General features: G+C 36.4%; 1 protein-coding gene across 2 annotated transcripts in view; it reads right to left on the reverse strand.

Annotated features, from left to right (window-relative positions):
* Positions 1-26,213, reverse strand: part of EDIL3 (EGF like repeats and discoidin domains 3) — a 266,089-nt gene that overhangs the window by 170,519 nt on the left and 69,357 nt on the right. For both annotated transcript variants that reach the window (XM_038170824.2, XM_038170823.2), the window contains exon 2: positions 20,307-20,435. In XM_038170824.2, the coding sequence (XP_038026752.1) occupies positions 20,307-20,435 (129 nt within the window). The remainder of the gene's footprint in view (positions 1-20,306; positions 20,436-26,213) is intronic.

Raw genomic sequence — 26,213 nt, forward strand, 5'->3', positions numbered from 1 at the left:
TGCTTGAGCATGGGGTTGGACCAGATGACCTCCAGAGGACCCTTCCAACCTTAACCATTCCATGATTTTGTGTTTAAACACAATGTGTTTAAAGAAGAGTTAACAGAAGAGCTGTGCAATGGTAGAGGAAGAAACTATATTTCCATAGTTACTCATCTTTTTTACTTTAAGTATTTGTTGCATGTCAGCCTATTCATATTGCTTCACATTGCTATCTAACATGTATTTTAGGACACGTTGACTGCCATACTATTGTTACTGGAATACATTATATTTAAAGGACTAACTACAAAGACAGTGATGGAAAAATCCCTACTGCTTACATAGTCCTCATCTCTAATGTTCAAGACAAATACATTTAAATTTAAATACAATTTAAATGTTGTAAGTGGTGGTCTGAGAAAATGACAGGCAGATATTCACAAATTTAACTCTGAGAAACCTTGACTGAAACACTATTGATTTTTATTACAAAGAAGTGCACATTCGAAAAAGAATTTACTCATTTGTCTTCCCTACCACTAATTGCTCTGTTCAGGACAGAACCTAAAGAACAGTCTTTTACTGTATTTTTACCCTCATTCAATGGGAAAAATTAGTATATGATAAGCAGAGATGGGTCAACCTAAACTTTCATGCTTGTAGTGAAATACCTCATTTTTTTCTGAGCCCTTTTAGGAGGCAAAGGAAAAAAGGGTCATTTTAAAACATTTGGATTTATTTTTAGAAAGTTAGACGCCAATTCACATTGGCATACAAAAATAAAAATGAAATTTGTAAATATATTTTCATGAATATTTTTCCAAGTTTTTAGGTTTAACTATGTTTCTGTTAGTTTTTAGGTCATAGATATACTTGTTAGTTTTTAAAGTCAGAAATTCTTTCTGAATTTAATTCATATTCATGAATAATTTCCAGAACCCCCATGGCATTTTCCAGCTAATATGCATGTAAAAAACTTCAGGTTTAAAGATGGATGAGTTAAATACCTACAATGATAACAGATGCAGTTTTACTACATTTTTGATTTCTTAACATTATTACAACATTATGAACATAAACATGAAAGAGTATCTAATACCAGTATCTATTAACAAGGTAAATTTAAAATAACTCCACTGACCTTAAGTAACAGACAAAAAGTAATCCCAAAATATTTTGTCAAACTGAGTTTTTGTTTTTGTTTTTCTCCAAAACTTTCTTATGATGACTTTACTGAACAGCAAGCAATTCCCTTAAGGGATTTCATTAGAATATTAAATTTTAAATTAAACCATGTATTTTAAAGTCGGTGTTAATTACTATCTACAGCATTCTGCAAGAACTTTCTACATCAAAGATTATTACGACTAAATATAAGACATATTCAAGAAATAGAAATAAAAAAATGCAGTCATGAAATATTCATCAGGTGAGCAAAATCTTCTTCTTTATAAATATTCTAGGTTTTAACCTAGCAAATTTTAGCCATGACTCTGCAATAAAAAGACCAAATAACTCACTACATATATATGTTAAAAAAAAGACACACACATACACATGTATACACATACATATGTATACATATGTATACATACATGCCCTCCTACTGTAACCTGACAAAACAAAGTGTCTGCTACCTGTAGTCAATGATTAAAGTGAATCAGACAATATTTGACTGATTTTCCTTTACTTGTGTATCATCTTATTGATTCTTTGCACCACACAAAGGCCTTTACATGAGATCCATTTTATAAATGTAAGAGTCACTGACTGAATTTATTGTTTCCTGGTGACCTGGAATTAATCAATCAAATACACATTTATATTACCTTCCATTGTCTGCGCTTCTCTTACTTCTTCATACTTCTCTTTCTCTTTACAGTTTTTGAAAATTTTAAATAGCCTTTCACATCACTAAGGGCCAATTCAGACCTACATAATGCAGATACAAACTCCACTAAAATCACTAGAGTTTAGTCTAAGTAGTGCAATATCTAATCTAATGACACAAGGATAGTTCCTCTATAAGTAGGTCAAGGTTTTCTAGCAGAAAGTGATCTTGTAAATTTTGCTGCCATTTTACCATGACAAAAGCATGCCTCAATGAATGAGAAGCTTAATGAGGTTCTGGCTGGTTTCCAAAACATGTTTTAGTGCAAAACACTTCAGTCCTCATGTCATTCATGACCTCAGAATTTTGTAGAATGTCAGTAGTTGCAGGTCTGTGGTAGGCTACTGTTCATCAAAGGTGCCAACCAGGTCACAGGAAACATGTTTTCTTTCCTTCTTTTCCTTTTTTTTTTTTTTTTTTTCCAACATTGGCACAAACTTCTGTGATCCCCAGGGGAGTGGACAGCCCAATTTAAAGAGGTTTCTTTTACTTCAGATAGTCTTAAATATGATTTATCAGGCAACTTTAAAAATGACCAGTCAGCGCCATACAGTCACCTTGGTGGATTAAGGAACTTGGTACAAACTAAAGAATGGCAGCTGTTTGTTTCCTAATATCATTAAGGCGGTAAGAAGTTAATAGCCAATCCATATTATTCATAAACATGGAACCAGTAAACTGAAATCAAGCACACCAAAAATTTTCTCTCCATGTCGCGTCTCTTAATCTTCTCCAAGTCCTTTTGCCTTTGTTTCTTTGTCATTTTGGAGCTTTAAAAGGTACTTGTCTGTTTTCTGTATTGTTTTTTTTTCTGCAGTGCATAGTGACATGAGGTATGTTTTTGTTTGGTTTTAGATTAAAAGTACAAATTACTTTTCAAAAAAACAACTCTGGAGCTCTTGCAAATACATTACTATTTTTTACTCAATAATATTTTTAACTTCCTGAACTTCCTGTACGTTCTGTACACTGTGTATGAGTCATTCTCACAAATTGTTTACATTACTATAGCAGTTTGGGGATTTGTTTCCATCCTATGATTATGAGTGACACTAAATCTCTAGACAGCTCATACCAAAGTTCTTCTAGCTCTCCTACTCAAACAGGAAGTTGAATGAGGTACTCATAAGCCTTCCATGTCATAGGTTCCTTTTGCCTGCATTGACCCTTCTGAGTATGAGTTTGTTGTCTGCTGCTGCTTTGCAATAGTAATAATAAATAAAAATAAATAATAAAAATAATAGATAATAAGTAACAAATGGATAATAAGCAATTAATAATATTTTTATCTGATTTTTACACTGGTTGGTGGCCAGTCACAAGTGGTGTTCCCCAGGGTTCAATACTTATTTATCATCTTTATCAGTGATCTTGCTGAGGAGATCAAGTGCACCCTCAGTAAGTTTGCAGACAACACCAAGCTGGAGGTGGCTGTTGATCTCATTGGGGGTAAGAAGGCTCTACAGAAGGATCTGGATAGGCTGGATCAATGGGCCATACCCAATCTCATGACATTCAACAAGGCTAAACGCTGGGTACTGCACATGGGTCATAATAACCCTATGCTGCTGTATGGGCTTGCGGATGAGTGGCTGGAAAGCTGCCCATCAAAAATATTTCTGGGGATGCTGGTCAACAGCTAGCTGAATGTGAGTGAGCAGTGTGCCCAGGTGGCCAAGAAGGCCTACAGCATCCTGGCCTGTATCTGAAAAAGACCATGGCCAGCAGGACTAGGGGGCTAATTGAACCCATGTACATGGCACTGGTGAGCCCACTGCTTGAATATTGTGTTCAGTTTTGGACCCTTCACTACAAGATACTGGGTTGCTCAAATGTTTTCAGACAAGAGCAATGAAACTGGTGAAAGTACTAGAAAACAAGACATATGAGGAGCTGCTGAGGGAAGTGGGATTGTTTGGTGTGGAAAAGAGAAAGCTCAGGGGAGACTGCATCACTTTATACAACTACCTGAGATGAGGTGAAGTGAGGAGGGTGTCTTTTCTGACAAGGTGAAAAATGATAGGACATAAGAAAACTCTTTTAAGTTGCACCAGGAGATGTTTAGACTAGATATCAGGAAAAATTTCTTCATGGAAAGTGTGGTAAGAAATTGGAACAGACTGCTGAGGGAAGTAGTGGAGTCACCATTACTGGAGGTATTAAAGAGGTTTGTGGATGTGCCACTTAGGGGCATAGTTTAGACGTGGATTTGATGGTATCACGTTGATGATTTCAAGGGCCTTTCCCAGCATAAATGATTCTGTGATTTCAAAATATTATGAGGCTTCATACTGCTTATCTTTTCTTCAACATTGCTACTGAATATATATATAGGAAACTTTATTTCTGTATTCAGGTTTTCTCTGGATGTTCAACACACGGAATCACATAGCCTTATACTTGGTTCAAATGCACAGACCTGCACTCTCCTCTCCCATTGACATCGCTGTTGATATTGTGCTCTGCACAGTCCTATGTTGAGTTTGCAATATTCAATTGCCTGCAATGATTATGTTGTATGACTGTGGTGGTTTTACTCTGATGGGGGCAGCTGAGATCCACCACTCTCTCACTCCCCCTCCTCAAAGGGAAAGTGGGAGAAAATACAGTGTGAAGGGCTCAAAAGGGTTGAGATAAGGACAGGAAGATCACTCAACAGTTATCGTAACAGGCAAAACAGACTCAGCACAGGTCCCCCACGGGTGGGCGGCAGCTCCCCCCAGACCCCCTGCTCCTGCGGGGGCTCTCCATGGGCCGCAGCCTCCTCCAGGCCACATCCACCTGCTCCCCCGGGGGCTCCTCCACCCACAGGGGGGCTGCAGCGTGGAGATCTGCTCCGTGTGGGACCCATGGGCTGCAGGGGGACAGCCTGCTCCACCAGGGGCCTCTCCTTGCACAGCCCGCAGGGGAACTGCTGCTGCCTGCCTGCAGCACCTCTTGCCCTCCTGCTGCAGGAGATACTTGGGGTTGCAGGGCTGCTTCTTACCCCTCTCTCCCAGCTGCAATAGCTAAGATTTTTGTTTTGCCCTTTCTTAAATCTGTTCTCCCAGAAGTCCAACCAGCATCGCTCATGCATTGGCTCTGGATGTCCCATTGGCTCATGCATGTCTCTTCTGGAGCCAGCTGGGGTCACCGCCACCCCTGCAGCCCATGTCTACCAAAGCCTTGCCCCCTAAACCCAATACAATGACTGCATGCGGAATTAATATCACAGAATCACAGAATTTCTAGGTTGGAAGAGACCTCAAGATCATCGAGTCCAACCTCTGACCTAATGCTAACATTTCCCACTAAACCATATCCCTAAGCTCTACATCTAAACGTCTTTTAAAGACTTACAGGGATGGTGACTCCACCACTTCCCTGGGCAGCCTGTTCCAGTGTCTAACAACCCTTTCAGTAAAGAAGTTCTTCCTAACATCCAACCTAAAACTCCCCTGGTGCAACTTTTGCCCATTCCCCCTCGTCCTGTCACCAGGCACGTGGGAGAACAGGCCAACATCCACCTCACTACAGCCTCCTTTAAGGTATCTGTAGAGAGCGATAAGGTCACCCCTGAGCCTCCTCTTCTCCAGGCTGAACAAGCCCAGATCCCTCAGCGGCTCCTCGTAGGAATTGTTCTCCAGAAAGGGGAACTAAGTCACAGAACCTGTTCCTCCCCCAGGCATCAGGCACATCTATTCTTGCTCCACGGCTTTTTCGTCAGCAATCTCTGTTTACTTGAAGATCTAAGAATTATTTTGCAGCACTTCAAACAGTTCCTTTTCTGTCATATCACCCATTCCTTTTTAATATTAGGAGTAAATATTACAGTAAATGAGATCCCTGGATGTAGAGGAATACCAAAAGTTAATTTGTTTCTTCTTACAGCATTGCTAAAACTGATTTGGATTAAGTTACCCAGTTTTGTATCTACATTTCAGCAAAAACATGAAAATATCAAAGAAAGAGAAAATGAACACCTCAGAAATGTTATGAGAACTAGAAACACTAAAAATAATCAGAAATAAGTGTTAGGGATTTCTGTTATTCAGGTGATGGAAACACAACATACTGAAACATCTGATCACTATGCATAATAAGATACATAAAACAAACGCATTGTTGAAAAGATTGAACTATGTAGTCCTATGGGCTACATGCTACTATAGATTACAAATAACACTTACTAATCAGCAAGACTTAATTTTTCCTGGCTTCACTTGAACTGTGGAATCTGTTCCCTCCCCTTCCCTTGTGCTGTTTTGCTAGGCTGTTTTCATTCCTTTTAATCACACTCTTTTCATCACTTTGTTCTCACCAGGTAGGCCATTGCTATTACGCTTCACTGTGCTGCACTCTGGTTTTCCATTAATCACATTCTCATTGCTTCTCCTATTCTCACCAGACTGTTGCCACTGTGTTTCACATACCACATGCTGGGTAACGACATAAAAAAAATCTGTGTCTATAAAGCTAAATTGGCCCCTTCTTATTCACATACAGGAGTCAACAGTGTATAAAGGTACAGATAAATTAGATCAGTTAAGTCATCGCCCCAGGTCCCAGCTCTTCACTCATATAACCAGTAGACTTCTGAGGTTCCAGGGAGACCTGCTCCAACAAACTAAGTGACTTCATCATAGAAAATGTGTCTTCTTGTGCAGGCCAAAGCCACTGAGTAACTTCACATGCCTCACAGGACAATCAGCTCCACAGAACTGATGTCTACATTTGAAAAGAAAGGCAAATGGTAGGCAGCAAACAGGGCTGTGATTTAGGGCTGCCAAATCAAGAACAGTGAAGCTACTATGGATCATTTTTAAATTAACAGTGCTCATGAGACGAATGGATACAATACTGTTTGTAACAGATAGAGTATGAAATTAAATTTGTGGCAAATTAAATTATATTCAAAAAATATGCAGTTTGATACAATCATGATTAACTAGATTATTTTAATTTTAGTATTTCTTTTCCCATACAAAGATAGGATCTTTCTCTATAACTATTGCTATTGGTTTGACTTTAGCAGGCCCAGAAGATGATCACACATTTTATTTCTTTCTGTATTTAAATTAAAGATGTATAAAATAAATGCTTAACACATCCCAGTTCCAAAGTGGAACAAGATTCATAGCCTGCCATTTTAATATTCACATTCCTTATTTTAAGAAACTTCTCATTTCATGGTGTTCTGGTACTCATATATTCAGTTGCAGTACTTCAAACATAATTATTTAATGTTGGATTACTGAGTCTTTTAAAGAGCTCAGGTACCTCTTCCACCCTAAGAGGGCAAATAATGAATGTAGTGATGTTTTGGAAGTATCTGTAATTTGGAATCTGATTGATACGTTTAATTACTTTGTTTATGCGACATTGGTCAGGGTCTGTAGTTTCAGTATAACTGAGACTGATCCCAATGACACCACTAGTGAGGACAAACTTAATCTATTGCTTACGTTTGTTGCTGACTTAGGCTAATGTATTGTTCAACTATAAGCTAATGACTCCTGCAGATGTTTCTTATTTCATGCCAGAAAAAGCAAAAGCTGAAATTAAATATTTTCTTTTTGTGGCCATTATAGTTCCCCTTATAAATTATAGCCCATTCAGTCATATTTTTGAGTAAATCAAATGACACTGACAATGCAGTTTTCGTATCTGAAAAAGCTAATCTTACAGGACCAAATTCTGTCCTCATTAAGACTTTTCAAAATGAATTATATAATTGATGATTTAAAAGTGGAAAGTAGTAAGAATTTTTAATCAAGACATACCCCCCTCTCTCTTTCAACAAGCATCAATTTATACTTAAATATGTTGGCAGGTCTCTGTCTTCGTATTATTTCATACTCATACTAACCCTTACCTGACATGGAGAAAATCAAGAAGGCATCTTCAAGAATGTTTTGTTCAACACCATATTCATATGCACTTTGCTATATTCTGAACTGGCTATAGCACCATTTATTTCTAGATAACAGTAACCTAATAAACTGAATTTTAGCGATTAAAAATATTATTTTCTTCTGTTTCTCAAAGTTTTATGGTCTGATCCACAATAATGACTCTATTATAAGCCTTTATCACACCACTGCCTGTGCATACACAGATCTTTTGCCAGCTGAGGGCTGCAATAACTTCTAAAGAGCTTTTCTCAGGCATATCTATACAGCTGTGGTCTTGATTCTGTAAGAATCCTTATTAACAATGATAATACTGTTTATCATAGTAGGAATGTTATTAGTTTATGTTGTCCTACAGCAGAAAGCTGGTTAGTCTGGTGGAAGGAGTCATCTACTGTGAGAACAGGGTTTTTATATACAGAACTAGAAAAAATGTTTTTTTGCATTCCTGAAAATGGGAGTTTTCGTCTCTTATGATGCTTTTATTAATTAGCAACACAACTTTTTAAATAATAGTAAAGCTTAAAGAAGTATCTTCCACTGAGAACTCCAAACTACTTATCTATCTACTCACTATAGATTCTCACAGAAGGTGCAACTTCTCACTTTGTGTACAAATATCTTGCAGCTGAGCTTTGCACTTCTGCTAAACCTCTAGTCACTGTAATTTTGGAATAATCTAAGAAATATGTATTTTTTAATGAATGCATATGTTACTATAACGTTGGAAAAGAACGGACAGAAAAGATGGCAGTTCTTCTGTTCCAGTATACTTCTAATTATACTTCTAATTACTATACTTCATGTATTACCCTTGCCTCAGTTATGTCCTTTCTTGGCAGTTACCACTTACGGCATCTTCTGACACTCCAGTTTCTGGAATCCCTACGTCCCTTGACTTTGTTCATCTGACATACTACCAAAGCACATGACTGCTCATCACTGTTCCCATGAAGAACAAAGAACACAGGAAGCTGTGTTTGGATGTTCCAGCAGAACAACCTTGCAGGTAACCATCTTTGGCCTCCTGAGTGCAGTCTCTCAGGCAGTGTTCCCCTTCTGTCATTTCTCACACAACAGGACACTGTACCACACTGACAGAGGCCACAACACCAGATAAGTTATTAGCATAGTCTTGTTTCCATGCAGCTTTAATCTATTATGAGTAACAGCAAAGAGCAGGGGTACTTCTGCAACATAAACTTCAGAAATAACACAGCTTAACATGTGCATACACCTTCTTGCTGGCAAAATTGGAGAGGTTTGCACTTAAGAAACACACACATGAAAAACATTTGAAAGTGTCCTGATGTCTGAGAATTGGCAGTTTTGGTTAGTCCCATCATCCATGCCCTCCTTTTTCTCTCACTGTATAGTCAGAGCTTTCTTTGCTTGATCCCCCCAGCAATACCTTCTTCATATGGTTGGATGAAACCTCTAATACAACTCTTCAGCACAAAGGAAGGAGAATGAGAGTGTCCCATGGTCATGGTTTTCACCATTGGTGGTCTTTGCTACAACACATCTGATTATTTCATGGACTACTATCTTTTTTTTTTTTTTGTAATGCATTTTTGTTTGTTTATTTGGTTGTCAGCAAGTGTTTCTGAAGTTAGTATTACAAACAGAAGTCAAATAATAAAATAAATAAATAAATAAAAGATAATTCACGATTTGAATATAGATAGAATCTGCAAAGCTTTGCATTCTATTTTTTCATCTCTTACATGTATCTCATTATGCTGCTTCTGTTCCTCTTTCACAACAAACCATTCATACCTCTTCCATACCTTCCTCATTCATACCTTCCTTCCTCTTTGGGAGTCTCTAACAACTCTCAATGTTTCTCATTGTTTGTACTAATTAAGGATAAATATATTCTATAAATGGCTCATACTGCATTTGAAAAGAAAAAAATATTTTCCCTTGTTCTTGAAAAAATATACTATCAGTGAACTACCTTCTAACTAGATGCAAACATTTTGGCAGATCTCTACCAGTTAACTGAATTGGCACCATTGCAAGCTCTGCTAAGGTGTGGATCTCTTCTGATACAACAATGAAAACAGCAAATTTCTAAGATACTAGAGCAGTACCCAACTTACTGATTTTCCATAAATTCTCCTTTTTAAGCAGAATTAATTCAGTTCTGGCTAGTACTTGTTTGACTTGTGCTGTCAAGTCATCTCATTCTAGTTTTAAATACAGCAAGTGAAGCACAGTATAGGCATCACTTTATTTAGATACACAGATACCTGCACAGACAAGAGAAATAGAAGCATAGAATATCCTGAGTTGGAAGGGACCCTTAAGGATCATCAAGTCCAACTCTTGACACTGCACAGGTCTACCCAAAAGTTCAGACCATGTGACTAAGTGCACAGTCCAATCTCTTCTTAAATTCAGACAGGCTTGGTGCAGTGACCACTTCCCTGGGGAGCCCGTTCCAGTGTGCAACCACACTCTCTGTGTTACGTGTCCTGTTTCTGTTTACACCATAAAAGACACCAGATTCCAAGAAAACTGCTCTGTCTAGAATAAAAATGAACTTTAAGATGGTTACCACAGCAGCAGCTATTCTTTGTATTCTATGCTTACAGATAAAGAGACCACTTGAATGAACATAGTCAACATAAGCTAAATAGTAATTGCTGTTAAAAGCAATGAGGAACTATATACCATACTGGATGGGATATAGAAAAGGGACTCTGGCATTTAAGGGTATTTCAGAGACTTTCCCTTTGAAATAGAAGTTCTGAACCCAGCCATGTACGCTTTCCTCCCAACACCATGGAGGATGTTATGAGGGATAGCACATAAATATCTGAAACCTCCACTTCTTTCTGTGTTCTTTTATGCAGGTTAAAGAACAGTGAATGAACCCAAAAGTGAGTTAGCATCATGTTGTAATGCTATATATTTGTGCAGATGCACTGATGTAGAAAGAGGGAGGGCAGTTAAAGAAGTGTGCAGGAACTGAAATGAAATATTTGAAGCATCTTCAAAAGGACTTGAAATCTGAGTATTCATGTTCCTTTCTCCCTGTAGAAAATGCTCATATTTATCAGCAGAATTGTTTTTTTGCAAATCTAAAATAATCCAGTCTGTTTTGACCACTGCTATTATTCTCTTAGGAGAAGGGGAGGGAATAAGTTTAGGACATTAAAGTTTTGTGCATCTGGACAGATAAAGTAGATTACATATGCATGTCTTGTATCCATCCATTTGAAAAAACATTAAAACCTTGCATGCATTCATGCATATTTGAATTAGATATTTGTCAAAAGCATAGATCAGAAGTGCAGAACTATGCATATTTGTACCAATTATGCATGAAGAGACACATAAGCTGAATACCATTATAAATACAAACGAAGCTGAAGTGTGGCTTTACCAAATCACACAGGCATCTTTTCTAATATCATTAAAAAAAAAAAAATAAAAAATGTCCAAATCAAACCCTTGCACGTGCTTTTCCAGACTTCAGAATTGGCTGGCTTACAGTAGAATCAGCCCAGTGTGTGATTCTAAATGAAGATGGTATGGATGACTGGAGTGTTTGTACCTTCAGCTAGTATACTAGTATTATAGATATAGGCAGAAAATCACCAACTGAAAATGCAAATTTTGATCCTTTTGATTTTTTATTTTTATTATTTTTATTTTTCAGATGTAGAAAGTAATATATTGATTCTCCTGACTTATGGCGCAATGTCAGTTTTCACCCAGCTGCTCAGCTCAAGTAATATGATTGAAATATTATACTGCGGTCATAATTTAGGATGGAATTTCATGCCCTAATCATTTTGGTCATTACTATTATGACATAAACTTGACTGAATTATTATTATTATTTTACAGCATCATCAAGTTAAGAAAGCTGTACACCTCTGATACAACACACAAAAAATGTCCCAGTACCTCTAAATGAAATTATTTATATGCTTCATACAGTCAGCATTTCATTTAAGATCTTGTTATCCACTCTGGGACTGAATTAAAAAGAAGAGGGAAAAGATGCGTGACTTCTCTCTTCACAAAATAGCTGAAGTGCGAAAAAGCACCCCTAGGCAACACCTCATGCCACACGGGAGTGTCTGTAGCTCTCCCCACACTTGTGCTGAGTTTCAGTTGCAGGTCTGTGCAGTGCCTTTCATCACTATCCCAGATCATTTACTAGGTAAATGAAAGAAGAGGAGAGGAACCAGTGGGAGTAGCAGAGGTCCTTCAGCCTGGTTATCCACAGCTGCCCTTAGGTTCAGGCCAGTTCAGGCCAGCCTGGCCTAACAACAGAAAGTCCAGAAGAAAACCAGTCCTTACTGTCACCTAAGGTAAGAAGACACTCAGGTGGCCTCTATAAGACAGTTGGAGCTGGCTTATAGAGACACTTTTTCCATTCATCAGTAACCCAGATTATCCCAACATCTCATTAATTTATGATAGCTGGCTATCATATATAAACTGTTCCTCTGTGAAATGAAAGCACTTTTACTCCCTATCATTTTGACTGATAATTTTCATAGGGCTTTGATAATGAATCTTGAGTCTTTCAAATTCTGATTCCCATTTTAGATTATCTCATCTAATTCGCGTTTTGCTTACTCCTTGCAACAAATCCTCCATTTATTCAGTAGCCTACTTAACAGGAACAATTTTAAACTATAAACTTATTAGGAAGTTCTTATAATTACACTTACATTACAAATACACAAAAAACTCTAAGAGCTAGAACATTTAGTTACTTCCCCTTAATGAGGTAAAACGGGAATACAAGTACTACTTTTTGCTGAAAAGCATAATATAAATTTGTCATCTGGTATATACTTCATTACTTTTCTACATTCAGAATTGAGTCCACTTCTACAAACAGTTCTGTCTTTAACTTACAATCAGAATCATAAAACCACTTAGTTTGGAAAAGGCCTCCAAGATCATCTGGTCCAGCCTTTAACCTAGCACTGCCAAGTCTGTCACTAAACCATGTGGTACTCACTAAGTACCACATCTACAATTTTTGAATACCTCCAGGGATGGTGATGTTGGATTATGTTCCTCATGATCCTTTCTGGCCTCATGATCCTTTCAGTGAAGAAATTTCTTGTAATATCCAACCTAAACCTCCCCTGGCACAACTTGAGGTTGTTTCCTCTTGTCTTATCACTTGTTGTTTGGGAGAAGAGACAGATTACCACCTCACTACAGTGTCCTTTGAGGTAGGTGTAAAGTATGATAAGGTCTTCCCTGAGCCGCCTTTTTTTTGTAGGCTAAATAACCCCAGTTCTCTCAACTTCTCTTACAAGCTGTATATATTCCAGTTTAAAACCTTAAATAGCTCACACAGTATTCCGGAACTTTGCAGAAGAGACGGCAAGAGAGTAGAGCATATACACTACTCCACACTGTTTTAAACACTTAAAAGAAATCTGCATCTTGAATGGAGTGCTGATCAGAACAGATCAGATCTTGCACCCTTAAGCAAATGCCTTAACTGAGATTTTAAATAAAGAGTGAAAGAGCATACAAAAGTATCAGATCATACAGAGTTAGACAGTAGAAAGAAAATTCTGAGTTACAAACAGCAATTTTCCCAATTAGAAATATTAAATTTATGCAGAGTAGCATTTGGGCAACCTTATTATTCTGCTTCTGAGCACAATAATATTTATTAGTGGATGAAAGAAAAAGGCGTAAGAATTCTTCTAAGGGGTAAGGGCATCTCTTTATAGTATCAACATTCCAAAAGAATGTTTCCCTACTTCATTATTTTAAATATAACTAAAGATACTTGTGGAGAAGAAGGTAAGCAAATGTGATTCCAAATCATGATGAATTTTGCTGTGCTTAATGAGCCCTTTATATAAATAGTTTTGCAAAAAAACATCTGGAAAATAACTTGGAGGGGAAATGAAAGAAACAATAGTAAAGGCCATCTGTCCCAAAGTTTCAATATTCATCTTTTTTTTTTTTTTTTCTTTTACTCTGGAACTGCAGTGTACTTAGAACTTGCATTAACCTGAGCACCAGCAGGTTTTGCATCTGATCATTTTAGCCTAACAAGTCTAAAATCTTCTAATCTGAATCTCCTAGGATGCCAGAATTATCATCTCATTAAAGACCAATTTGCCTTTTCAGCTAAAGAATCAGCTTCCTTCTGGCATTTTTATTTTAGCAAGTTGTTTTCAAGCTGTTGAGTCATATCCTTCTACACAAAAATCTGGGAGAACACTAGATTATATAAAATAGGAATACAAAAAGGGACAGTACTTTAGGAACATCTATTTCTGAAGTCTATATTTTATGAGAAATTACATCATCTGGGCTCTTCAGAAATATAAAAACTACATATTTTACATCAGCCAAGAAGCCAGATGAAGAAGAAAATGAATCTATAAAGCTACCACCCATTTCTAGCAAAACAGAAGAGTAACTTGATCCTTCTTGATAGATCTTAACGAATAATATATTTTAAAAATATCAAAAGTTCTGCGACTCTTCATTCTACCAAGAGTCAGACAAAAACATACAGATCTTGGATTTAATATTTGGAAAAGATACATGCATTTGACATACATACAAAAATGATATACAAGGAACTCTTTTAGGGCAGATTATAGTACTAACAATAAAAAATAAAACATGCATGTTTTATGTGTTTATGCACATGTAAATAAATAAATAAATATAAAGTAAGGGTGGGTGAGATCAATCTTTAATATTTGCCTTTTCAAAAACTTTACAAAACCAAAGAATCTATAATAGGGTCAGGTCTGTGCTACTGCTGATGAGCATCTGATATGAATAATATGAGCCTCTGCAGAAAACACCACTTTCTTCCAAACAGAGCTTGCATGGCTCTTAGAAACTACAGATCTTTCCACTCCAGACAAAAATAAACAATACTGAACAACAAAGTCAACAATACATGGAACTTTGTTTAAAGAGCCTAGGAGCAAATTCAGCAAGTCTCTGCACTACTTCAGAAGTACTAATGGATTTGAAATGTTCATACAGTTGCATAACAGAATATTTATTCCATTAGATTTCAATGTCTCAATGTGTACTCAATTCAGCTGTTTTAATCTGCTGCAGCTGTTGCCCACCCAAACCTCTTTCATTCAAAGCAGATGAATTATTTGCAGGTTTCTTTCTCCAGACAACATTAGAGCACCTATCCAAAGACCAATTTTCCTTGGCTGCTAACATAAGCTCTTCACAGATTTTTATGTTTTACTGGCAGATTTGGCAAAATATAGTTGGCTTATTGTACCTACTTGTTTGAAGCCAGTTCTAAACATTTCAGAACCCAGACACATCATGCTGCTAAGGAAACCACTCTGTTCTTTTTTTTCTGTTACTTCTTCTGTCTCTTCTTTGCCCCTTAAACTAGGGAAACTGGTCAGCTGCATACTGGAGCCCAGTAAGAACAGACCTGGCTCACAGGAATGAACAAGTGCTTGCAGGTGTCTCCCTTTCAGTCAGATCTGCAGTGTGCCAACTCTTCCTTTTGGACCACCACATTGTTAGCAGACCCTATCTACTTGGAATTTCCAGCTGAATAGCTCCTGGTTAAAAGGTACATCCTTACTGGTATGTGAGAGTTCTCCATGACCTACATGCATGGTTTTCTCAACATTTTTCTATTCCTTGGCATCAGTGCTGGAACTTTTAATAGAAATGTAATTTACTGCTGAGAGCTTCATTGCTCCCATTGAAAACAGGGGCTGAGAATGTGTTTTGCAGACTGTCCTGGGCTCACAAACCTTATTTATCTTTGCAAGTTCTCATTCTGAGCAATAGTTCTGGCAACAAGAATCTGGATGTTTTTAGGTTGTCTTTTTAATTAGACCAAAATGCATAAAATCTCCCTCAGTATGTTGAACTGCTTGTTTGCCCATTTGTCAAATGCTCTGAGGCAACTACTCATTCCTTGCCACTCTGTACTTTCTGTACTTTCATAAAATAAATCTTTAAATTGAAAAAAAAAAAAAAAAGTGATATGATTTTCAAGATAGGGTTTACCTATACACATTGTGGATGGTCATCTTGATATCAGTGGTAGACTTAAGATTTGGCATATAACTCAGGATGCTTTATAAAGGGTAAGTCCTGATTAAGCCCAAGAGTATAGTAACTAACTTTTTTAATTGCTAGCAGCATGCTGGGCTGCATTAGCTTTCTGTGATTCTCTGACACTATCCTAATGAATTTAATTCTCAATATCCAAATTAAGAGGTTCTCTTAAAATATTAGCTCTGGTCTAAATGAACATGGTCGTGTATCACTCACAGGTAAAGTCTTTCACCTAATTTGCTGATGCAATATCCACTGTATTAGCATTCTCACCAATTTTGACTTGAGCTCCTGTTTTCACAAGAGGTTTACTAGCAATCAATACCAAAGGCAACTGTTTCAGCAGAAACATTGTACAATTACTTACAATATTACAATTACAAAGTATAATGTTTTCTGTTCTGCATTTAATGCAATTTACCAAGACCTTCTACTTGCATGTATTTACTCTACTTAGTTTAGATTTCTGTGTACTATGCACCCTTCAGGCTACTCAGAAGCTAACAATTAAGACTTAGTCAAATTATTTTTATTAATACCTATTGATTGTCTTTCAACAGAATTCCATATCTTTGGAAAACATCTCTTAATGAGTCAAGTGCCCTTATATGTTCATGGTTAAAAACGTGTCTTACAGTCAATTCTAAAACTGCTCTATCGGAGTTGTGGCAGTACAGACTACAGACTTCAGGAGAGAATACTGTGAGAAATGCCATCAATATAGCGAACATACAACAACAGCTACAGCCTTACTAAGAGGAAAATTAGTAGTCCATACTCATATTGACAATTCTAATCATAGGAAAGGTAATACAAGAATGCATTTCAAACTGTTTAGCAAATAGCTTGTGGATGTTTCCCACTAAAAGCAAAGAAACAAAAAACAGATTCACACAAAATCACATTCATTTTAATCTGGAGTTATGTTGATAGAGCTCCACTTAACAACTTCTTCCATTGCTCAGAAGAGGAAACCTGGCTATCATTAAGAACTCAGCAGCAGTAAGTGGTTGCTGAAGAAAACTAGCATTTTCCCTGTTTGCCCCCAAGAAACGAAATTAACACAGAATCCAAACAAGTACCATACCTAAAAGCCCAGCAGAGAGGAACTTATTTTCTACCCCTTCCCACTCCATCTCTCTCTTTTCCCAGAAAAGACTAGTCTGCTACCATGAAAGCTGACTATTTTTCCTATATACAAATAAACACAGGCTCACTCACAACTCCACAGTTTCACCTTTTTGTCAATGGGACCATTGAAACAATTTGCAAGAGGAACAAAAGAAAACAAAAACAAAAAGAGACAATCCTTTCTTTTTCAATTTTTCCAAATGTTAAATTGATCAACATCAGAAGCAAACTATGATAACACTTTACTGAAGAATATCCCCCTTTGATCAATGCCGCAGAAGTCACTGAGGTAGATGCAGTCATGATGGCAATAAATATAGTCAATTTGGGTGACACTACACATACACTGAAGGAAGAACAGATGCTGAAATTGGGAGGAAAACATCCTACTATTTGGGAAGCTTGATATAATTACCTTTTACTCTTATCTATTTAGCTAAATCCTTTTCTGCCTCACTGGAGGATGTGCTGTATTGAAAAGAACCACAATGTAATTTTTCCTGCTTGCCTCTATCTTATTCTCCACTAGTTTATCAACTTTTTATAATCTGTTAGGATTTATAATCTGTTAGGACACAGAATATTAAAATGACCTAGCTGTACAGACAGAGTAATAGTATAGATCTATCTTTTAATCTCAATTCTCTTAGCATGACAATGTATATATTGTATTTAATATAAAGAAATGGAAAATGAGGGAGGATTACATTTAGAGAAAGAATAGGATTAGAATATGATTGTTAATTTATAATACATAAGTTATTACTAACACTGTACAGCAACTTTGTTTTAGGTAGGCTCACTCAAAGTTACAGGATCAGAAAATATTGGAGTGGTCTAGCAGAGGAGTCAGGACTTTCCATTGGTAAGGTTTAGAAAGAAACACTAATACTGAAATAATGTGCTATGATCATGGTGGGTTATTTTACATTATCTTTTTAAGATAATAAAGAATGTAACTGTAGGTACACCCTTATGTCCTTGAAACACTCACACTACTCCCCAGCTTTCTTGAAAAAGGGTTGGTCAACGTAGTTGCTTCCATCTAAATATTTGATTTCTCTACCCTGAAGTATTTTCATGCATCTATCATTCTTCTGTAACAACAATTTTCACCTTCCTATCTGTATTGTATTTATTTACCTACTTCCAACCTCAATCATTCTGTGATTCTGTCATTAAGTAAAACTCGTTATCTCTTCCTGTGAAATCCCTGTCTGAGGTATATTCCTTGAAAACGTGTGACTTTCCAGTTAGTATTTAGAGATAGCAATATTTTGTTGCCTTGACTGAATAATATCTAAAATAGGAGTCTCTGACAACAGGGCTGCATGGAGTACCTCACTGCATCTCGTTCTTGCTGTACAGTGCTTCTGAGGGGAGCAGCACTTTGTTGCTTTCAGCTACTCAGGAAATTGTCAAGAAACCTTTTTGGAGATCCTAGGAACTAAAAGAATTAACTCATTAAAAAGACAAAGAGAAGTAAGCTTTATTAGCATCCTTTCTCCAATCTTAACACCTGCTAATAAACACTTGTGGTAAAAGTGATCACACAGGGTCTTACACTCCTGGACTCCTCTCAAATCCATTTTGCAAAGATTTTTTTATTCGGAATGTTCCAGTGTTTGAATTAATGGAGTCTAACTTACACTCTTTGTCATTATTTTCATAGGAAAATTCAGGATATTGACTTGAAGTATCATTTTTTTCAGTGGTTTACTTTATGTAGGGGAAGATAATGCTGGATCAGCCTCAAACACTATACCAAAAAGTAAACAAGCAAACAAACCTTTTTCTACTTTTTCTCCTAAAAAGAACTAATTTTGAAGTTTTCAGAAAGTAACAGTGTCTCTGAATCCATACAGGTAGCATAACCATAAAGAACAAACACAAACAGAATGAACACTCTGTATTTTATCTAATATAGGAATTTTAATAAACCCTGTACCTAATCAGGGTTGTTTCCTGCCTGGATTCCCTCTGGATTGCAAACTAAAAAATGTAATATTGTGCCTGCATAAACATTGTGATTACCACATATTCTAGAGCTCTCTATTTGCTTATGTTTTACTCTGTTTACAAAACTGAGATTTTGTTGTGTTTGAAGAATTTACTTAAGAATATGTGCATTTTTTAAAGCCCTGTTAATATGTAGATCTAAATTACAGTGGCAATTACCACAATATGCTTTTATCTCAAATTCAGTCACTATCAGCATCCTCTCTGTTATGTGCAATGCAATTTCCTGCCAACTAAATGCATGATAGACCCCAAAGTTTCCTGCAGGAAACCCATGTCACAGCCATTTTAGGGCAGTGTGGCATGTACTTCTAGGACAAATTCAGACCTTCAGGCATGCATAAAAATGTTGGGGAAAGGGATGGAAAACAGGATTCAAAGACAGTATGTTCCTGCTTCTTGGTAGCTGCACCAATGGAAAATAACAGTTTCTCATGCAAACCAAATGTTAGGTAATAACCAGTTACTATGTGTGATGATGATTTACAGTCAAAGGAAAGTGCAGTAGGTGTCTACCACAGGAACTATTACATGTGGTTCTAGAAAACTAATGTTCAGGGGAACCAAATTCAACCCAATCTCTACCAAAATTAAAATTGCATTATGGGGACTTAGGTACATAGTTATTTACTCTTGATTACTTAATTACATACTCTTCTTACGGAAGAGTTTCTTCAGGTTGTGCCTGTATAGCCTTGACCTATTTATTAAGAAATGAAGTCAGCATAGACTTAGGAGAGATGCAGTGTTAGAGGGGTGCTGAGACTAGCTTTGACAGTTTCAACAAGGCATTTGCAGAAGTAAGTGCTCTCAGCTGTTGGCATTGCTTTTCTGCTTGAGGCTGGTGTCCTACAGGACAGCTGGCAGAAGCAAAACATGTGAGCTGTACTCGGCTGTCACTGACCAAAGCATGTTAGTGAAACCCAGATTGATAAATTACAAACATAAACGTCAGATATGAAATACTTGAAGGGTTGTACTGTTTTGAAATACTTTGGCTGTCAGCAAAAGAAATGCAGAGGGCGTGCAAAGCCTTCAGACAAGAGGTGCTGCCACAGGGCCTTCATTCTAGCTGCAGCATATTTTCCTAATATGAACAAAAATAAGAGACAATGCCAAGCCATTCTATGATTCTATGATATAGATATCTGCGATACAGAAAAAAAAAAAAAAAAAGAAAAAAAAAAAAGATGAGACAGCAAATACAAGCAATGCAACAACCACAGCACTACACAAAATGCAGTGAACAAAATCACTGACTGGTTGGCCACAACTAATGGGATGTTCAAACAATTATTCCTCCATTCAGATTTTGCACTTACCAACCTCCACAACACTAGAACAATTGGGGTCTGTGAAGCCTTCAGGACACTCGCATGAGTAGAAGTCATCATTCAGCCCTGACAGACAGATGCCACCATTTCTGCATGGGTTGGAGTCACACAGGTCTCCTGTGGGTTAAAGGAAGAAAAGATTCTTGTATGAAACTCTGCAAAATTTATACACTAGCTCTACCTATGGTAGACTACTGATGATCAAGAAAAGACAAGTATGATAACCTCTGTGTCCTCTGAATATCTTTTGGCTAATTCTATTTTATATTTATTTAGCAATACACCTCTGTCTCATCATTTTTGCTTAGCCTTCTACTCCACCAAAAGGGCTTCTCATAAGCACAATGACAGATATTCACTTGTAAACAAAATACAATTAAAAATAATAATAATTTTTCACTTTATCTCATTTTAGTTCTATCAGGATATATATTTGGAAAAAAATTACTTCTCCAGATTTAATGGAATGTGAAGCCAAACGGTGCTTTTGATTCAGGATATTATCTTACCACGTAGGTCCCAAGCAAAGTACTGTGACTGTGGTTACATCCTCACCTGCTCCAGATACATACACTCTTAAACCACTCAGCAGTACAGATCAGGCATGACAGTATTTCTGCTGAAAATGAAGCACAGCATTTAGGCCAGCAGTGTGCTTCTATGTCAGTCACAGAAAGACACGTTACATGTGTTTTCAGGAAGAAGTTCAACAACAGAAAGTAAAGCCACTGAAGGGTTTTGAGCAATTTAATTCTAACAGTAAGGTTAATGATGATATTTGAGCCAAGAGAAGCTGTCACTCCACCTCCAGACCCACCAACACCACAGCAAGGACTTGGGCACAGACTTTCAGTGCTCCTTCGCAGTCCCCTCCTTGGCCTCAAGGATGTTTGCCAAGTTCTCCAAAAACTTCTTTGCTCTGACTGCAGAGACAGAGCAAATCAATTACAAACAAAGCTATGCTTCGCTTCAAAACCATGCCATGCTATGAGCTAGCCATGCTTCAAAGCTGCTTGGGACATGGCAAGCACAGGCGCAATGGGTAGCTTCAATCTTCCTAAATAAGGATAAGCAAACAGATTTTGTTAATCCTTGAATTGCTTTTCAGGGAAGACAGCCTCCCTGGCTAATTAGCATCGAGGTGATCAACAGCAGCAAGATGTAAACTCTGAAAGACGCACCCCAAGGCTGCTTCATATGCTCAGTGCTTGAACACATCTCCAGTATTAGCAGTGTATACAGTACATTATCTAATACTATTTGAAAACACCTTCTTGTGGAGATATAAAAGACTGAACAGAGTGGCTGTCCAATTCTTGTTACTCCTCTAGCACCTTCAGAGAACCACAGCCTCTCACAGTTCCACAAATACACTGAAATATGGGACTGCTTCTGCTGAAAACATCTGAAATACCTGTTGTCAGTTTGAGACCTGATCCAAAGTTTTTGAATCTTGAGTCTTGAGTTTTTGAGACTATTATTCCCCTGTAATTCTGGTACCAAGACGTGACTTATTTTACATTTTCATTGAAAAAGAACAAGAGGTAATTTTGCGTCAAGTTTGCAGTGGGATAATTGGAGGCAGTCCTGAAGAATATCCTTTGTGCAGCCTCAATTTCATATCAGATATTTATATATGTCTTTAGATGCATTTTTTACTTATCTCACACTTCATCTGGTAAAACATATTTGTGCTATTTATTGATTTCTGTATTTTGTCATATGACATAAGCCATAGGAACACCTTCCACATATCTTAGCATCAAATCTCCAAATGTGAATTTCATAATATTTGAATGTGTTATGCTAAAACATAACAGTAACATCAAATTCTTTAAATATCTTTTAATATGGAATGTAATTTTGCAAGTAAATCAAAATCATTGCTGAGCACAAATGCAAATTCATAAATTTGAAGGAAACACTTCTTTTTTTTTTTCCCAACCATATGATTTTTAATTCTTTACAAAGTTGCATCATTTTACAGGTAAAGTATTTTATTATAGAATGTTACTATTGATATTCTACATTATGCTCAGTATTGTTTTTAGAAATACCAATAATTTGTACAGTTAAAATTTGTATAATTTGTTTTGCAAAAATTTTGCAAATGCAACTTTAAGCAACATCTACTGAAAGGCAATTTTAAAAAACTAAGTAGCACATTATTTTGTATGTTTCTTTAAATTGAAAAGTTGCCTTCTGACATGTAACTGTAGAAAGAGCTACACAAAGTCCACCTGTTTATGTCGGTAGTACTAACATTTTAATGTTTTGGACTACAGTGATGGCAAGGAAGACCAAAATGTTTTTAATGCCTTGCTGGCCCACAGACTGAAGATCAGTGCCTTGTGTGAGAATTCCAATCTAACAATCACTTAAGCCATTTTACCGATGTACAAGACTTCTGTGAATTCTGCACATCAATGGCAAACAAACAAACAAACAAAAACTTATATATTTTTTTTTTTCTTTTAATCAATCTGACAGCTTTATTGGCCTTCATAGCACAGAGATTTGTCATGTGTCTACCTATCTGGTACTAACAGTCTTATACTGAACACTGTCCAGCTGAAGAAGTATGGCAATTTGAAGAGAATAAATGACAACTTTCCATAACATACACTAGATATCCCTAGACAGTTTTTTTTTCTTCCTGTCAGAATCTAAACAACTCAAGCTTTCTCAGCTTGACTGCTGATTGCATTATTTGGTCCACAAGAGAAGCTTTAGATATCATGTGGCTTAGGCATTTGATTGTGAAAGAACAGTCAGTATGAACTGACTGCTCTGAGAACTGCATTCCCATACCTTTAATTAAACAAATTAATTAAATATCATCTGGAACAGAGACACTTGTTATGTTAATAAACATGGATATTCTTATTAAAATGAGAGGGGACACTTTTACTAAATGTTTCCCCACTTAGTGTCCTTCTGATTTCACTTATGAAAAATAAGAAAGAAAAAGAAAGGTAGAAAGACAAACTACTGCTCCCATGTGTATGTTTTATACTGATTGACAAACTGAACACATTGCTAATTCTCCATTGGATTTCCAGAATTTGAATCTCCTACTAAAACTAAAGTGTTTATTGCTAGCTACATTGTTTTCATTTGTCTGAAAATTTGTGTGGGCTTCTTAAGCTTGAAGCAAAGTACCTTGACCTACAGTTTGGAACTGATAAAGCAGATGGTGTCCTTTAACAGCAGTCATTTATTTCCATGTTCAAGAAGTAACTGCTCTTTTGACCCCAGCCACCCTGACTCAAATTCTACTGTCAGTTACTGGTATAAATTTGTTGTCATTATATTACATCACAGAAACAAAAAGAGCACAGCACACTTCTAAAGGAAATGGGACTATCAAAAAGACAGAGTATAAACAATGAATATAATTGTAAGGAGTGAATATAAATACTTTGGGAACAAATTCTGACTTGGGCTGAAACAATTTCCAATTGTATTCATAAGAAAATATGAAACATACAACTTAGACCTCTCTATACTTATTGAATAACTTATATCAAAATGCTGTTACGTTTTAATGCATTTCACACTTAAATAATAATGTTATTATTGTTTACATTTGTTTGCTGCTTACATAGCCTACTTTTTTTGTTTTGTTTTGTTTTTTCAGTGAGGGCATCTGATATCAAGTAGGGTGCATAACCATAATGGGCAACACAGCACAAACAACATGCTCCACCTGCTCTCAGAATTCATGGTCACCCAGGAGACTGGAAACCCTTGCAAAGACACTAAACATCTAACATCCACACTCATGGGGAACCAGGAAAATTGTTCACCTTCATTCCAGTTACCAGTGACATTATCTACCAATGTACCTCCAAGACAGAAATTAAATAAATAAATAAATAAATAAATAAATAAATAAATAAATAAATAATGACTGTTACTAGTCCATTTCACAGTAGGATTACAAACAGGCACATGTCTTTGTTTCATGTTACTGTTTTAAATGACTATTTGTTTAGACTGTGGCAAGCTTAGTTCATTAAATTTTTGATGTTTTGTTGTTGTCTTAAATCTGAGCAAGTGCACAGACACAAGTGAGCAGTAATTCTGTGTAAGACTACACATAAAGTTTGTGAAAACTTGCATACTCAAATTACTAAAACTCACTTAAAATGTTAGCACTCTTATTTATGACTTAGTGCCTGTGAAATTGTGCAGAACAAAATAAATGTCACCTTTGAATCAACAATATTCCTCTCAATTTACATTTTGTGCCTCTTGAGAGGCCATTCATGTTGAAATATTGAACTCTAATTTGTTATACATTCTACTCAGTTTGATGTACAGAATCTGATTTATAAGGCTTTGCTCTGAAGAAGAAAAGATTATACAGGTGCTCTTTGTTTTAACATAACTGATTAAGGGATTTGTTACCATTGAAGCACTACGTTACACATGACACAACCTTTAACACAACAGTGGTTAGGGAATTTAACCTTAGAGTCATTGTAAATGGGAGAGTAAAATAAACACAAAGAATTATATCCATAGATCAGCTCCTACAGAATTGTGCTCCGTACTGGTGACTTGCCATAGTGGTAGATCACATGCTGTTTGCATGCAACTGTGGCAGGTTTCTGTACATTAAACACTGTAAGCAGAACTCTGATATTAATAATAATAATACTTCAAAACAAACAAACAAAAGACAGTAAAATAATAGTGTACATCAAATAAAATGTATTGAAAAAGGTCCAATAAATAATTCAAGTGTCAAATAAAAACAATTTTTTTCTTTACTGTCTGATCAACCCCACACCTTTTATTGTATGACTACTCAAGCATTGAGGTATGGCATAACTTTGTGTACATAATATTTGTGCTATAATTGTCACTGTCTTTATTTCATCCTTGGAAATCTCTCAGACTGTAAAATCTCATCACATCAAGCTTTTGAGATTTGGTGCAAGGACCTGTGAAACAGAACTAAGGGAACATTCAGATGGTCCCTGCACAAAATTGCTAGAACTCATAACCCTCTGAATTTAACTCTCTAAAGGGACTCTTCCTTCAAAGTGATGTTTTATATGTAACTATATAACTATAGCTATATGTAGCTATATAACTACACATATACATTCATGTATATGTGTAGTTCCTGTTTTTTCATGACAGCATGCATGGAAGAGTTAAAGTAGAAATCCATTCCAAATCATCTCAGACCAGACTGCTTTGAGGAGCAGATAGTATATTTAAATGACTAGAAGTTACCAAATTTTCAAGATGTGCTGTTACATTTTTCCTCATGTCTTCAGGTTTTTGTTTTTGTTTTTGTTTTCAGAACATTCCCAAGTCAAATAAATCTTTGAGGTTAAGAATAAAAAAGCGAAACAAAAATAATAAAATCAAAGTGAAGATACATACATACTCAAAAATACATTTCTAATAAAGGGCTCTCCCTCCTCGTCCAAACTCAGAAAAAAAACATAAAGTTTAAATAATAAGATGTTTGCTCTCCAGTAATAATTAGGCAATTAGGCTCTTTTATTTATTTATTTATTTATTTATTTTTCAGAATAACTGTGTTTTTGTTGTTGTTGTTGTTGTTGTGGTTTGGTTTTGTTTTGTTTTCCATGGAGAACACAGTTAGCAGTCCTGGTTTAACTTTCAGTAAAAGCACTCAAAGGGGAACCATTCTGTAAGTCCACCTTGTTCCCTGACATATCTTCACATCACCATTCTTTATCTTTCAACAAAATGCTGAACATACGACTATTGCTTCTTACCACAAGCAGGTAGTCATGGAGAGAACAGTAACAGTTGTAAACCATTTGACAAACTTTATGTTTTCATATAGAGTACTTTCTAATCCTATAAGATCCCCCAAACTCTTACATGACTCTTTACTGAATAGTG

The sequence above is a fragment of the Anas platyrhynchos genome, chromosome Z, assembly GCF_047663525.1.
Source record: "Anas platyrhynchos isolate ZD024472 breed Pekin duck chromosome Z, IASCAAS_PekinDuck_T2T, whole genome shotgun sequence".
In the NCBI taxonomy this organism is placed as follows: Eukaryota; Metazoa; Chordata; class Aves; order Anseriformes; family Anatidae; genus Anas; species Anas platyrhynchos.